Consider the following 15,692-nt stretch of genomic DNA (forward strand, 5'->3'; position numbering starts at 1 on the left):
GGGAAGTATCAAAAAAGTTTAGAGTGACAAGAAAAAAAAAGGCAAGGAACAGTACGAACAACAACTGAATCCTAAAATATAGAAAGTACACAGCTATACTAACAGGTACAGATTCAATTTTCTTAAGGAAAGAAACACTTACTTAAACCGTGTCTCTCTCTAAGTATTCGTAAAACAGCGAGAACAGCAATACGGGCTTCTGTCTGTGGAAGTAACAAAGCGTTGTAAACAATGGTAAAACAAAAATAAAATGAGAAGGCACAAATATAACACAACTTTTCATCAATATAACCATTAAAATAAGAGGAAAACCTTGATCACTCTTGATATGGGTGCTTCACCAAAAAGCAGTCCATTGCTTGAATCAACTATTTTTGCATTTGAAATCATATATGAACTTGGAAATTGGCCATAAGTAGAAAGTATAAAAGCTTTTCTTTTTCACTGCCAATTCTACTGTGAGGTTACCTTGGAAAGCCCACGAAGATCAACTGTTAAGCTCTTAGTATTATCTGGTCGAACATGTGCAGCAATTTTCTCAAGGAGTGATCCTGTGTTTTCCTCTTCTTTCCAAATCAGCTTTTCATTGCTCCTGTCATCTTGGTTTCTACAGGTATGATGTTGTATTACTCCCTCTGACCATTCTTGGAGTAATCCTTTTAAAAAATTATCATTTGGAGCATACCTGCATACCTTCATGTTGTTAGACATGCAGCAAAACATAGAAAGTAGAAATCAATAATAATTTCCCACTATTATCTCAAACTATAGCATTAGCAAAAACATACATTCCTGAAATAGTCGGATATAATTTACCCTGCTTTTCGCATTTCCTCATATATATCCAATGATTGCTGCACTTCTAGAAGATTGCTACAAGTGTGCCGGGCTCTCAACAATGTATTGTATGTCACCTGCAAAGATTACTAAATATTTACACATTGTCTCAACCATACTATAGAAAAAAATTTCATCTAAAGGAAGATAAGTTTTGACGTGTTATTACCCAATATATTAACTTACACATCAGATATTAATGAATTAAACCTGGCAGCATTAATTGAGATATTACCCATACAACAGTGTCATATTTCTTGTTGTTGAATGGTGTTGTCATTGATGTCAATCCTTGAATGCTTTTAATATATGTCATTGGATTACAATAAATGGAAGTACCAATGGACAAGAAGCCCCAAAAGAGAAGGAATGGATGCCCTAGTCCAGACGCCCCGCTCTTGTTGAGGAAAATGAATGTGAAAGACAGTGAATTTGCATGAAAGACCAACATAGGGTGATTGTACTTGTCACACCGTTTCTAACAGTAGGTGGCACATCACTTAACTGCTCATAGTTGAGGAGACATGCCTTCTCAAAGTTGAAACCCCAAAGTTTGGTCAAGGTGCCCCAAATGAATGGAAGAGGCAGCTCTATGATTGCTCCAATTTTGGCACAAAATTGACTGAAAATATGTTGATTCTTGGATTAATTATGTCGGTCTTGGCAGTTGACCAAATCGTCCTCAAAAGAAGAAATTTGTATTTTGAAATGGCTTCAAAAAGGAGGTCTCAAGTCGGCTCCATAAAAATTGATATTTTTAAATTTAATTTTTTATTCATATAAAGTTGGATCCCTATTGTTTGGGTATTATATGGCAAGTCAGCCGCACCCCCCCCCTCTAGACCCCTCTCGTTCTAGTATCAATGAGGGTCTCAGTTCCCCTCAAATGGCATCATTTTTTTTCACTCATCATTTTTGTGCAATTTGATCTGAGGCCAAGGGGTATCACGCAGATCTGAAGGAGGCCAAGTTCGTATGTTTTTGTTGATTTTAATTGCCTATCTTTCTCGTGGTCAAGTGCTGGCTAAAGACAGAACAGAGGCCGAGTTTGTATACTGCTGTTAGGGAAAGATAAAGGCCTGTTCTGAGATTAATTTCAGACCTTTATGAGGCTTTTCTTGAGGCTTATTTTGGACCTTTCTGGGGCAGTTCCAAAGCCTGTTCCGAGGCATTTTCTGAGGCTATCTTCCACCATTCTTGAAGCTAATCTGAGGCAGCCTTAGGTCGAGTTTGTAATTCAGCAATTTGTGGGAAAAACAAGCTCCAAAATACTGTTCATGATCCAATTTGATAAGGCTTGTGATCTGTTGTAGGGCCACAGTAGCCCTGTGGAGAGCTGCAGTAATTGAGGGCTGTCTTAGGCCAAGTTTTGGCCGCAGAAAGGTGACAAGAGTAGCCGCAGTAGGAGGACGAATAGGTCTGGGCAAACCACAGTAAGAAAAAGGAAATAAGGTCGCAGACTAAGGTCTGTTAGAGGCTGAGTTTGCTTAGCGTAGGCCGCAGGACATTAGCCCTGTTTTGGCTACAGAAGAAAGAGGTCTATAAAAGTTGATTTGAGGCAGATTGAGAGCACAGTTTTGAATCTGAATCAAGCATACAAAGTGTTTGAATTTGTGGAAGGATAAAGTCTGAAGATAGAGTTGAATCTGGCTTGAAAGACAAAGCTGATGTGGTGTGACAGACGAGGAGCGTGATGCTTTGTACGCTGCTTGATTGAGTTGTCCACAAAGTATTCACTGACATAATTTTGTATCAAGTTGATCTTCTTCAGGGTTTGTTGAAATGGTGAGTTTTGTAACTTCTACTACAGGATATATTGAGGTAGACCATGGTAGTTGTTTGATGCTGCAAATTGGTACATTACTGATATCAATGTTTTTCAAGCTGCTTAAATATACTTTTGCTAAGATGTATTCACTGAAGTATGTCAGGAGAACTGTAACTTTAGCTTGGTCAAGTGTATGCATGAGATTGTTGAAACTTGATTGTCATGTCCCTTCTCAAATGAATTAGTCACAGGATGCAGCAACACAATTTTGGCAGCTTATTTGATTTAGGAGGAGGATCCCACATGCAGAACTTAGGAACTATAGGCAATTCGAATTATTTTTGGCAGCTAGTGCAATGTGGGGGCCACCACATGCATAATTCGACTTTGGCCAAGGAAGATGTTGGAGGGAATTCGAGCTACTGGAAGGAGGGGCCCACAAGAAGCTAAGGGGGCCTAAGGTGATAAAAGAGGATGGAGCTCTCATTTTCCAACATTCTGAATATTTGACAAACAAACTCACTCTTGTACGTTTTGCTGCTTAGCGAGTCTACATGTTGTTTAGCCATGAGTCTTCCGCAAGGAAGATTCAACCTCTACTTCGGGGGACTATCCATGTCCGCCCTAGGGAGGCTGTTCCATAGAGATTGCAGGAGTTTCCAGCAGTGATTGACAACTCAGCCAGCCACACAAAGGAAGGGACTGCGTGTTTTTTGGGCAGCCAAAAATACGCAGAGGTTGATTTAGCCAGCCAATAGGCCCCTCACTTGTTGGGAGATTTCGGGAGCAAGGAAGGTGGAGGACTGAGGGTTTTTTATCAGTGTTTTGCAGCCAGACAGCCAGTACACACAGCAGTATACATTTCTGTGTAGAGATACTGCACAGTGGCCTCTAGCAGCAAATTCTTGGGGCTTGATTGAGCATCCATCAGGGCCAAGGACCATCCGGGAAGCAAGGGATCAGATAGTACAGGGGAAAGAGCACTTGAGAGGTGTTTCCAGGTGGATTTGCAGGCTGTTTCCTGCAAATCGAATTTGGCAGCAATAGCCGGAGAGCAGCTCCCAAGAGGCCGAAAATCCAAAGTCAAAATCAGAGAAATTCCCTTATGGGTTTTTATGGGTTCTGTCCAAAGAGTCTACAGCTAAAGGGGTAGAATTTTCTGGGCAGTTTTTCGGCACTTTCCAGTAGGCCGAAGTCAACAGATCAACGGTTTACTACGACAGTGCAAAGCCTAGTAGAATAGCAGCTGAACAACCATCTTTCCAGCTATTCTACCACCTGGGTTTGGTCCAGCCTGTCCTTGAGACAAGCCCAGGTGCACTACTCCATTTACATATTGTACTCATGCTCTCATATTTCATAATATATGGCTCAGCAGTTCCAATATTACAGTGTTTCATGGGTGTTTGCTAAATGCTTTTAATTTTCCACTGTTGCACAGTTTGTTTAATTGGTTTATCACTTAAATTTTTGTTTAGGAACATTACAATGGTATTAGAGCCTAATTCTTGGCTCAACTGTGAGGTTGGTTTCGTATGAGAGGAGAACACCGGCAGAACATCACTTACCTGAGGCAGAGGTACAGGAGAAGAGAAAGGGAGCTGGAAATTACACCAAACACGGAGGAAAGAGGGAAAACAGTGGCCAGAGAGGAGGAAATGACAGAGCCCAAGAGCAGGGAGGAGATGGCTTTCGATAGCCTCTTGAGGGCTCTAAGTGACTTGGCCAAGGTGTAGAAAGACATGCTGGAGGACATCAAATCACAGAGCTGAGACAGAGCCACACCTAAAGGGTTTTTATGTGTAGAGTCTTCTGGGGCTTCTCAACCCTTCGATCATCCCTCACCAGCAGTGCAGTGCCCTTCAGTGAGTGTGCCCACTAGGGCCACACTACCCTCCTTCGTGCCAATAGCACAAATCGAAACAGTAAGGGAGGAAAACACTCCCCAGATGGGGGATTACTTCAGAGAGTGGCAGGGGATGGACGAAGATTTCAAAGAAGCCCTCTCCTTCAGAGATTACTGCAAGCTCAAGCAGAGTGAAAGGAACAAGGGTAACGGAGGACAAGGGGCCCAAAACTATGAGCTGCAGAGAACTATAGGGAGAATGTACTTCCCTACATTTGATGGCACAGCCAAGTGCATAGCCAGTGCTTGGGTTGAAAAGATAGACACATATCAACTCAACATGATGACGAAATTGGAGGCCATTAAGATGGCAGCGCTGCACTTGGAGGGGGAAGCCCATGATTGGTGGTTTCACAGCCTCACCACTGTGGGGCATGCCCAAATAGTTTTGTATGAGGACTTCACCAGGAAGGCGGTGGAGCGATTTGATCAGAGGTATCCGAAGGCATCCTTCAAGGAGCTGACACAAGTGCGCTAGACACTTAACCCAGAGCAGTATTTTTTTGATTTTTTGCATGCGTTAGTGATGGTCCCAGATCTATCTGAGGCCAGGAGGGTACACACCTTCATTAAGGGGTTGCTTGAGCCTTTGCGTGGATTGGTGAAGTCACGTAGACCCTCTACGTTGCAGGAGGCGGTGGTGTGCACCAAAGATTTGCAGGGGGCCATCCCCAAGACCAGAGCGCCATTCCCGGCACAGACCCCTTTCCTACAGAATGGGCATGAGATTAGACCTCCACCACCAAGGACCACACAGGGGAGGGGGCAGCTAGATGAGGAGACACAAAAGGACCTCTAGAGGAGGAAGCTATGCTTCACATGCAGAGAGACCTAGGCACTAGGCCATAGGTGCACAATGGGTAGAGAAAATTACATTGAGGTATTTTCCGACAGTGACCAAGAGGACGAGGTAGAGAAGGATTGTGGTGGGACAAATGGAGAGAGTTCGAGGGACAGAGAGCCACCACCACCACCACCACCACCTCCACAGGGAGGGACATCTCTTGCCTCATCAGTAGGAGTCCTTGCTTCTCTATGCGGGATTCCTAAGTTTTTGACACTTCGGATCAGAGGTACGGTACAAGGAAAGAGGGTGTCGGTACTAGTGGACAGTGGGGCTACCCACAACTTCATAGATGCATAATTGGTCCAGAGGAGGGGCCTCACCATGAAAGAGTTTGAGGGATTCTCCGTCCTAGCGCCAGGTGACTGTACCATCTAGTGTACCAGATACGTGCCCTCCTTGATAGTAGTGATGGGAAACTACTTAATGACGGACCACTTCTTTGTGGTCGATGTGCCAAACACCAATGTGGTGATGGGTGTCTAGTGGCTGTATTCCCTTGGGAGAGTTACGACTGATTGGAGGAAACCTAAGATGGAGTTCATGGGGCCAGACGGAAAACTGGTGGTTTTGAGAGGCATGCAGTCTTATCCGCCTCAGACAGTTTCAGCCCACAGGATGGAGGCAGATCTTCGACATGGGGACATCGCATGGGCAGTGGAGTTGAGGATCCTAGAGGATGGGGATCAGGCACAGTCACCACCAGCAAACATATAATCTCTTCTAGACAGGTACGCAATGGTGTTCGGGGACATTCAACCAAGGCAGCCACTAGATAGAGGGTTTGAGCACACCATTGAGCTAGAGCCGGGTATACAGGTAGTCATCACTACTCCTTACAAGCACCCCAAAGCCTATAAGGATGAGATAGAGAAAGCTATTCAGGAGTTGCTTGCTTTGGGTCACATCAGACCTAGTTCCAGTCCTTTTGCTTCTTCTGTAGTGCTGGTGAAGAAGAAGGATGGGACCCTCAAGATGTGCATAGACTACAGAGCCCTTAACAGGAAGACCCTCAAGAACCGGTACCCCATTCCCCACATTGATGAGCTAATGGATGAGCTTAGAGGAGCCAAGTACTTCTCTAAGATCGATCTGCGTTCAGGGTACCACCAGATCAGAGTTCGGGATCAAGACATCCCAAAGACAGCATTTCGGTGCCACTATGGGCACTTTGAGTTTCTGGTCATGCCATTTGGGCTAACCAACGCTCCCGCCACATTTCAGTCTTGCATGAACCACATCTTTAGGGGGCAGCTGAGGAGGTTCGTGCTAGTGTTTTTTGACGACATTCTGATCTATAGCCGGACATGGGAGGAACACCTCCAACACTTGGAGGAGGTACTGTGCATTCTAGAGGAGCAGCAATTCTATGCCAAGCTCTCCAAATGCGAGTTTGGGTTGACAGAGATGCTTTATCTCGAACATATCATTGAAGCAGACGGGGTGAAGGTTCATGAGGAGAAGATCAGGGCCATACGGGATTGGCCAGTACCCCGAGATGTGACTACGCTGAGAGGCTTCTTGGGCATTTGCACTTACTAGAGGAAGTTTGTCAAATGGTTCTCGCAGCTGGCAGCACCCTTGACTGAATTGACCAAGAAAGGCGCCTTCACATGGACTGAGGGAGGACAGGCTGCTTTCGATCGCCTCAAAGAGGTGATGATTAGTTGCCATGTTTTGGCACTCCCAGATTTTTCCCAGCCATTCACGGTGGACTATGATGCATCAAGGGTGGGAGTTGGGGCCGTTTTGTCACAGGAGGGGCACCCCATAGCTTTCAAGAGTCGGAAGCTCCTATCGCACGAGTTTTCATATTCTATATATGACAAGGAGATGCTGTCCATCATGCATGCATTGGCCAAGTTCCGCCAGTACTTGGTGGGCAACCGATTTCGAGTGAAGACTGATCAGAATAGTCTTCAACATTTCATGGGGCAGCAGGGCCTCAACAACAGGCAGCAGAGATGGGTCAGCAAGGCCCAGGCCTACGACTTTGATATTGAGTATATGCGGGGCAAGCACAACGTGGTGGCCGATGCTCTATCCAGGAGACCGACTGGGTTATCTCTTATGAGCATCTGCCAGGATTGCAAGGCTCAACTATTGGTTGAGTACTCCAAGAACAGGAAGGCCTGCAAGGTGCTAGAGGGGACACATGCAGATGAGCATTATCGTGTGATGGATGAGGTCATCTATTACAAGGGGCGAATTTACTTAGTACCCAACTCACAGTTGAGGGAGAGGGCACTCCGGGCAGCTCACAATTCACCATTGTCCGGACACCAGGGGTTCCGAAAGGCTTACATGGCTGTTCGGGAGAGGTTCATGTGGAAAGGCCTGAAGGAAGGGACTCACAGCTTAGCCAGCCACGCAGAGGAAGGGACTGCGTGTTTTTTGGGCAGCCAGAAACACGTATAGGTTGATTTAGCCAACCAAGAGGCCTCTAACTTGTTGGGAGTTTTCGGGAGCAAGGAAGGTGGAGGACTGAGGGTTTTTTATTAGTGTTTTGCAACCAGCCAGTAAGTACACGCAACAATATACATTTCTACGCAGAGAGACTGTGCAGTGGCCTCCAGTAGCAAAATCGTGGAGCTTGATTGAGCAGCCATCAGGGCCAAGGACCATCTGGGAAGCAAGGGATCAGATTGTACAAGGGAAAGCAACATTTGAGGGGTGTTTCCAAGTGGATTTGCAAGTTGTTTCCTGCAAATCGAATTTGGCAGCAGTGGCGAGAGAGCAGCGCCCAAGAGGCCGAAAATCCAAAGTCAGAATCAGAGAAATTCCCTTCTAGGATTTTTTGGGTTTCGTCCAAGGAGTCTAAGCCTAAAGGGGCAAAATTTTGTGGACAGTTTTTCAGCACTTTACAGCAGGCCAAAGTAAGTAGATCAACAGTGTACAGGGATAGCGTAGAGCATAGTAGAGAAACAGTTGAACAACCATCTTTCCAGCTATTCTACCACCTGGGTTTGGTCCAGCTTGTCCTTGAGACAAGCCCAGTTGCACTACTCCATTTACATATTGTACTCATGCTCTCATATTTTATAATATATAGCTCAGCAGTTCCAGTATTACAATGTTTCATGGGTGTTTGCTAGATGTTTTTAATTTTCCATTGTTGCACTATTTTTTTAATTGGCTTATCACTTAAATTCATGTTTAGGAACATTACAGACCAAGTTGATGTGGTGTGATAGAGGAGGAGCGTGATGCTTTGTACACTGCTTGATTGAGTTGTCCACAAAGTATTCACTGACATAATTTTGTATCAAGTTGATCTTCTTCAGTGTTTGTTGAAATGGTGAGTTTTGTAACTTCTACTACAGGATATATTGAGGTAGACCATGGTAGTTGTTTGATGCTGCAAATTAGTACATTACTGATATCAATGATTTTGAAGTTGCTTAAAAATACTTTTGCTAAGATGTATTAACTGAAGTATGTCAGCAGAATTGTAACTTTAGCTTGGTCAAGTGTATGCATGAGATTGTTGAAACTTGATACAGGACCATGTAGCTAATAGACAGAAAGAGACCGTTGATACATTTCTTTGGAATGTAGAGTTATGATGCTGGCTAATAAGGATTGTATGCTGAGACTATAAACAGTTTTTGTTGCTTGCTAACATGTTGCTCAGAAATAGGTTTCGGAACTGTTGTCATGCTGCAAACACTAAGACCTTGAAACAAGGAATTGAGTGAGAACACTGTTGAGATATGTCAGGGTTTGCTATCATGTTGGTTTTACATTGAGCATTATCTTTTATACTTGAACATTGATTATAGGAGAGAGTAATGCAAGTTCTTCCAGGATCTACTAGGGTTTGCATATTGCAAAGAGCTTATTGTTAATTTTAGGCAACAATGGTATGCTCTATGCTTTAGAGCAAATTTACTTCAATTTCTTTATTACCCCAATATCAATATCCAGTTTAGCAATCACATCAAGATGATAGTAAAACACAGATAGAACATAAACACAAACAGTAGAAGACAAGCCAAAACAAGAGGACACAAGATGTGGCACCGGCCAGGGACAAACCCTAATGTGGGGAAACCCTTGATCAATTCTTCTTACAATCTTCAATAGTTTAGCAGAGAGAGAGATAGTAAAATTTACAAATCTGATAATTTATAACAGCAGCAAAAGAGTCCTAACCAGAAAAGTCAATGCTAGTCAACAGGGTAGATTTGACCCTCAACAATTCGTTCAACTTTAGTCAACTTCGGCCTGCAAATAGCAAGATGAAACAACCCTCAAAACAACTGAATTATGCCCAGTCAAAGTCTGGTCAAACAGTCAACCTGCAGTTAGCCCTAACCACAGTCAACATTGGTCAAACAGTCAACAGATTGCCTCAATTTTTATGCCCAGAAATGCGGCTTGCCCAATCCGAGATATCCCTCACAAGAACACAGTCAAATAGGTCAACACTTGGTCAACGCAGCCCAAAACAGCAATCTGGAAATTCAGTGAAACCTAGTCAACGTCCAAAACAGAAACTTAGTTGTCCTTTCTTTCGCACATGTGCAGAGATAAGCTGCCCAGAAATCCGTACCCAATCAGATGAGGGGAGAGAGAGAGGGGTGCGAAGATGAGTGCATCCAAATAAGGATGAGGCATCATGTATTTAAAGCAAATGTTGAGGATGAATACACGTCACTGTTGGGCTTCTGAGCCTAAATAAGTTTGTTGGTTGACCTTGACAATTTGTCCATAATCAAAATAAATTCATAACTTCATTTGTACATAGCAGAATCTGATGATCTCTAGATCAATCCTACACCTCTTGGAGAGAGGAATCCAAGAAAAATATCAGTTGTCATAAATAAGATGACCCATGTGGAGTTTGGCCCTAATTGCCAATTTTAACACTCCCTCTCAACTAGGAAGAAATCCACCTGCTAATCCATCTGCCAATCTGTACAATCTCTTCCATCAATGCACTGCTCTGTTGAACTATGAAGAAGAAGAAGTGGTCGAGAATGTATCATACCATTCTCTACTGACCTGAAGTCAGTTCCCATTGATCCCAGATCAATATCGGTTATCCTAGCATAGGGAGTACGGTAGTACACGATGCGTCCATCGGTAGTACTGTGGTCCCTATCCTCATTTCCCTACTTATTGGCCAAATCAGAGGTACTTCCCATGAGTCCCAGACTGCATGGGTAGGATGTCTCAGCAGGAGAAGGATGAACCAGCAGGAGAAGGATGAACCAGTCATCATTCCTACATGTCGCCAAGGGGTATGACAGAGGAAGGATGAACCACTCACCCTGTACACAGTAAACCACTAGGGGAAGGCTGAACCACTCACCCTATGGTTGCTCACCGCTCCAAGAAGTACCCCAAGCCCCCCGGAACTCCTAAAGCTCAATGTCCATCACGCACAGGACCCTCATAAGAGGGTCTCTCCACGATTCCAAGTCATTCTCAAAAGGCCAAGAATTTGACCTTCCCCGGGGGCTTTGTTAGAATATTGGCGACCTACTCATCAGTCCCAAGGTTACGGAGCCTTATTACTCCTCATTGTACCATATCCCAGATGAAGTGGTACCTGATATCTATATGCTTGGAGCGATCATGAAACACGGATTCTCTGATAATCGGATCCCACTCTGGTTGTCGCAGAGGATCACGGTGGTATCCAACACATGTCCAAATAGCTCACTAAAGATCTTCCTCAACCAGACAGCTTCACAAGAGGCCATACTAGCAGCTATGTATTCGGCCTCGGCGGTGCTCAAGGCAACCAATTTCTGCTTCCTGCTCATCCAGGATATCTTAGCAGAAACCAAAGAACAACAACATCCAGAAGTGCTCTTGCGATCCACCACACTGCCAGCCCAGTTAGCATCAGAATAACATGCAGCCTCACATTTCTGGCAGTGTATCTCAGTCCATGAGTGATTGTGCCCCGAAGATATCTCAGAATATTCTTGGCGACAATCCAATGTATAGGATGAGGCTCAACCATGTACTGGCTCAATGTGTTAACTGCAAAACATATGTCCGGACGGGAGTTCACCAAGAAGATCAGTGCTCCTATGAGTTGACGATAATCAGAAGCATTTCGGCTTATTAGGGTCTCATTTGGATCATTCATTCACCTTGCATATCAAATTTACTTCATTGTTTGCTCAGCTGCTTAGCCGAGTCAACTGATTGTTCAGCCACGAATCTCTCAAGCGAGGGATTCAACCTTACCTTCGAGGGACTTCGAGTGCCCGCCCTAGGAAGGTAGTTCCACAAGCATTTTCAGGAGATCCGGGGAGTTCTACAACACCATCACTCAGCTACACTCGGGAAATGTGTATTTCTAGGCCACAGAGAGAACACACAGAGGGAGATTGAGCCACATTGGATCAACCGCTTGCCAGAGGAGCCAAGGAATCTGGAGGACAGAATTAGGCCAGCATTCCGTGAGAGTTTAAGAGCCAAATAAGCCAGTAACCCAGCAGCTCGAATTCCAGGCTTGGGATCAGTGCAAAGGACCAATCCAGCAATTTCGTGGGACTTGAGGGCAAGAGCTACATCCCGGAAACTCATCCGGGAAGTCAGGAGATCTATAGGAGGGATCATCCCAGCATTTTTTGGACACTTTCCAGGAGGTTTTACAGTTAAAATCCAGCAAGCCGAGTTTTGCAGTTGCAACTGAAGTTGGGCTCCTTGGAGGTCGAATTTTAGAAGTCTGAACTAGCCAAATTCCTTCGTGGGTTTTTTTTGGGTTTAGGCCAAGGAGTCAGGAGCTCGAATCTCATAATTTTCTGAGCATGGGAAGTAGTGATTCCAGCCCTTCGAAGTCAGCAGAAAGCGCAGTTTTCTAGACAACGCAGTGCAATTTGGTGCAACAGTTGTAGCAGCCTTCAATTCAGCTATTGCTCACCTGGGTTTGGTCATGCTTGTCCATTGAGACAAGCCCAGCTGAACCATTCTATTTACTATTGTATTTTTCTCTTGAACAAGTAATAAAATGGCTTAGCAGTTCCTTATTTCTAGCATTTTCATGGGTGCTTAGTGTTAGGCCCCTATACTACTAGTGTAACCCCTTATTGTTATTAGTATAACCCACTTATTATATTGATGTACCCATGTAGTGCCCATATTGTTACTATTGTGCCCCATAGAAGCCCACTATTGTTATTATTGTGCCCTTGCATTATTATTGTTATGTCGGCTCTGATTATGTTATAACCCCTTAGACTCCTATATATAGAAAGGAGGTCTTTTCATTTGTATCATCCAAGAATTGTTCATTTATGTAATGTAAAGGAGGTTGCCCCCTCGAAGAGGCTGAATTCTAAGGCGTGGATCTATCTTTTCTATCTTTTCTTGAGCTGGTTTCATAACATTTGGTATCAGAGCTTTGGATTCTAGGGTTTCGCTGCTCCAAACAGGTCATCATGGAATTTTCGCTATAACTTTTTTTCTGTGACGTTTCAGAAGTCGCAAAAAAAACCCATTTGAAAAGAATTGGCGCTGAACCTTGGGTCCGAATTTCAGAGCTTTTCTCGTGATATTTTCGGAGATATGATTTGAGGAAGTTGGCCTTTTTGCAGACTCCTGAATTACACTCAAAACAGGTGACCTGGGGAAAATCGTCATAACTTTCTTTCTGAGCATCGGATTGAAATTTTGTAAGAAGGTACAGAAAGAGGACGGACTGTAGTTTTCTTTTATATATTTTTTAGATCCAAAGGTTGAAACAGTGACACGTGGCACTTCATACAATTTCGCTCTTCTGGAAAGGTCTATAATCAGGTCATCTTGGGAGACTGTGCATAACTCTTTCTTGGAGAATCCAATTTGGATCAGACTGGTGGCATTGGAAAGAGGACATAGACGGCTACTATAGCTCACAATTTTAGAACTTAAACATCTGAAAGTACAGAGTTACAGTCATTTCAAGGTCGAGCTCCTAAAATCAAGAAAAAGCAAGATGAGGAAGTTTGATGGCAAGGATCCGGTAAATTGGATACTTCAGATTGAGCAATATTTTGATCTACATGGTGTACAACTGTTACAAAAGGTATGTATTGCATCTTCATATTTAGAACCAGATCAATTTTTATGGTATGAAGGGCTTTGTTCTCGTAAAAAACTTGTTACGTGGTCAATTTTCACGGAGGAAATGATAGCACATTATGAGGATACAAAGAGCAACACCTTCTTTAGAGCAACACCACAACAATTGAAAAGAGTAAAAGGGCTTTGTGACATAATGGAAATCAAAATTATGGAAACCAGGAAGCATACCCCTCACAGCTATAAAGATGAAAGTGTTGTTTCTCCCAGCCTTCCACAACCTACAAGGGTTACACCACAACAATTGGAAGAAAAAAGAGAAAAAGGGCTTTGTTACAATTGTGATAGCAAATGCACTAAAGGTCATAGGTGTGCTGAGAAGAAATTATTTTACATAGAATATGAAGAGGAGGAAGAAAAGGATCAAGAAACATCAAAAGAAGAGGATATACGCCAGGACACCACCCCAGAGAAAGAAGAAATGAATCAGACCATATCTTGTAAAGCATTGGCAAGAATTACCACTCCTCAAACTATCAAGATAAAAGGACACATCAAGAAGAAAAATGTTCCAGAAGTGAAAGATCACATTGAGCATCAAGAAATGAATCCGACCATATCTTGTAAAGGACTGGAAGAAATTACCACTCCTCAAAAGATAGAAGGACATATCAAGAAGAAAAAAGTTCAAGCAGAGAAAGATCACATCGAGCATCAACAGCAAGTTCTCCAACTTTTAAAGGATAATGCCTCTTCGGTGCAAAATCAAACGAAACAACAGGTAAATCAACATCATAGTGAAAAATGTTTTGATGTAGGTGATTGGGTATTGTTACTACTACATCTCAAGCAAGCTATTTATGAGAAGGAAATGTTGGCAATACTACATGCACTTAAAAAATGGCGACCTTACCGAATGGGAAGACTCTTCAAGGATGAGGATGTGGAAGCATTGTTTTGTGCTATTTATATTATCCAACCAGATTGGATAAACAAAGCAAGGGATGAATGGAAGAAGGACGAAGAAGTATGGCCACTTATGCAAAAGATCCCAATTCAAGCAATATTGCCAGAAATTGAAGAGGAAGGAAAAATCATATTGGAACCTGGAGCAGTCACAGAAACAAGAACCCGACAGCTACGAAATCGATCAGTTTCAGAGTATCTCATCAAGTGGAAGAACTTACCTGCTGAATATTCCACATGGGAGGACAAGAATTTTATACAGAAGCATCAAGAACTACTCAAGCGTTGAGGACAACGCTTTTTGAAGGAGAGGGGCATGTTAGGCCCCTATACTACTAGTGTAACCCCTTATTGTTATTAGTATAACCCACTTATTATATTGATGTACCCATGTAGTGCCCATATTGTTACTATTGTGCCCCATAGAAGCCCACTATTGTTATTATTGTGCCCTTGCATTATTATTGTTATGTCAGCTCTGATTATGTTATAACCCCTTAGACTCCTATATATAGAAAAGAGGTCTTTTCAATTGTATCATCCAAGAATTGTTCATTTATGTAATGTAAAGGAGGTTGCCCCCTCGAAGAGGCTGAATTCTAAGGCGTGGATCTCTCTTTTCTATCTTTTTGTGAGCTGGTTTCATAACACTTAGTGTCTATTTCGTTTTTTGTTTGCTAAACTGACAGTATGCTTGTATATCACTTGTATTCCTGCCTAGGAACATTACAACTGAAGAAAACCCATGATGAGTTGTCTATTGTGGGGCATACACCTCAGGATTCAGAGTTGGTTAGACTGGCCCTCAATCATGTCTCAAATGAGTGGCAACTCTTTGTCTAGAGTATCCTGGGCAGAGCAACATTTCCGAATTGGGATTAGATGTGGGCAGCTCTAAAACAAGAGGAGTTGAGGAGAGGCTTAGTCAAGATTAAACTTGGCGGAAGCAACAGCAGTGGGTCAAAGCCCAAGGAGGAGGAGGATAATGCAGCCCTTGCATCGAAGGGACGGCAGGAGCAGCGGAGACGTAAGAAAGACGTCTCAAAGATCAAGTGTTTAAGGTGTGGTGAGATGGGTCACTACGCTACACAGTGTCCTCTGAGGAAGAAGGACAAGGATGAGAAACATGATCTAAAGGTTGTGCCCACAAAGATCGAGGAAGAGGACTTCGCCATGATAGTCAAGATACCTCTAGGAAGGAGGAGGGCTGATTTGGAGTTATAGTTTGAAGGAGCTACAGATGGGCAGGATCCTTGAAGATCCCACCTCTTGGATCAATACCTTGCTACGGGACACCAGATTTGTGGTAGCAGGATGGACTAGTGTCGGATGGTGTTGAGGAGTGT

At 43.4% G+C, this 15,692-nt stretch overlaps 1 protein-coding gene across 3 annotated transcripts in view; it reads right to left on the reverse strand.

The window, feature by feature from the left end:
- The window catches only part of LOC149221650 (Tetratricopeptide repeat (TPR)-like superfamily protein), a 479,698-nt gene that overhangs the window by 122,922 nt on the left and 341,084 nt on the right, over window positions 1-15,692 (reverse strand). For all 3 annotated transcript variants that reach the window (XR_016249380.1, XM_089385168.1, XM_089385167.1), the window contains 3 exons: window positions 817-914; window positions 469-685; window positions 143-203 (listed from right to left, as the gene is read on the reverse strand). Coding sequence is in view for 2 of the 3 variants with exons in the window: in XM_089385168.1 (XP_089241294.1) it covers window positions 143-203; window positions 469-685; window positions 817-914 (376 nt within the window). In the remaining variant the exon portion in view is untranslated. The remainder of the gene's footprint in view (window positions 1-142; window positions 204-468; window positions 686-816; window positions 915-15,692) is intronic.

The sequence above is a fragment of the Pinus tabuliformis genome, chromosome Q, assembly GCF_031772625.1.
Source record: "Pinus tabuliformis cultivar Carrire ecotype Pingquan chromosome Q, CPIR1, whole genome shotgun sequence".
NCBI classification, from domain to species: Eukaryota; Viridiplantae; Streptophyta; class Pinopsida; order Pinales; family Pinaceae; genus Pinus; species Pinus tabuliformis.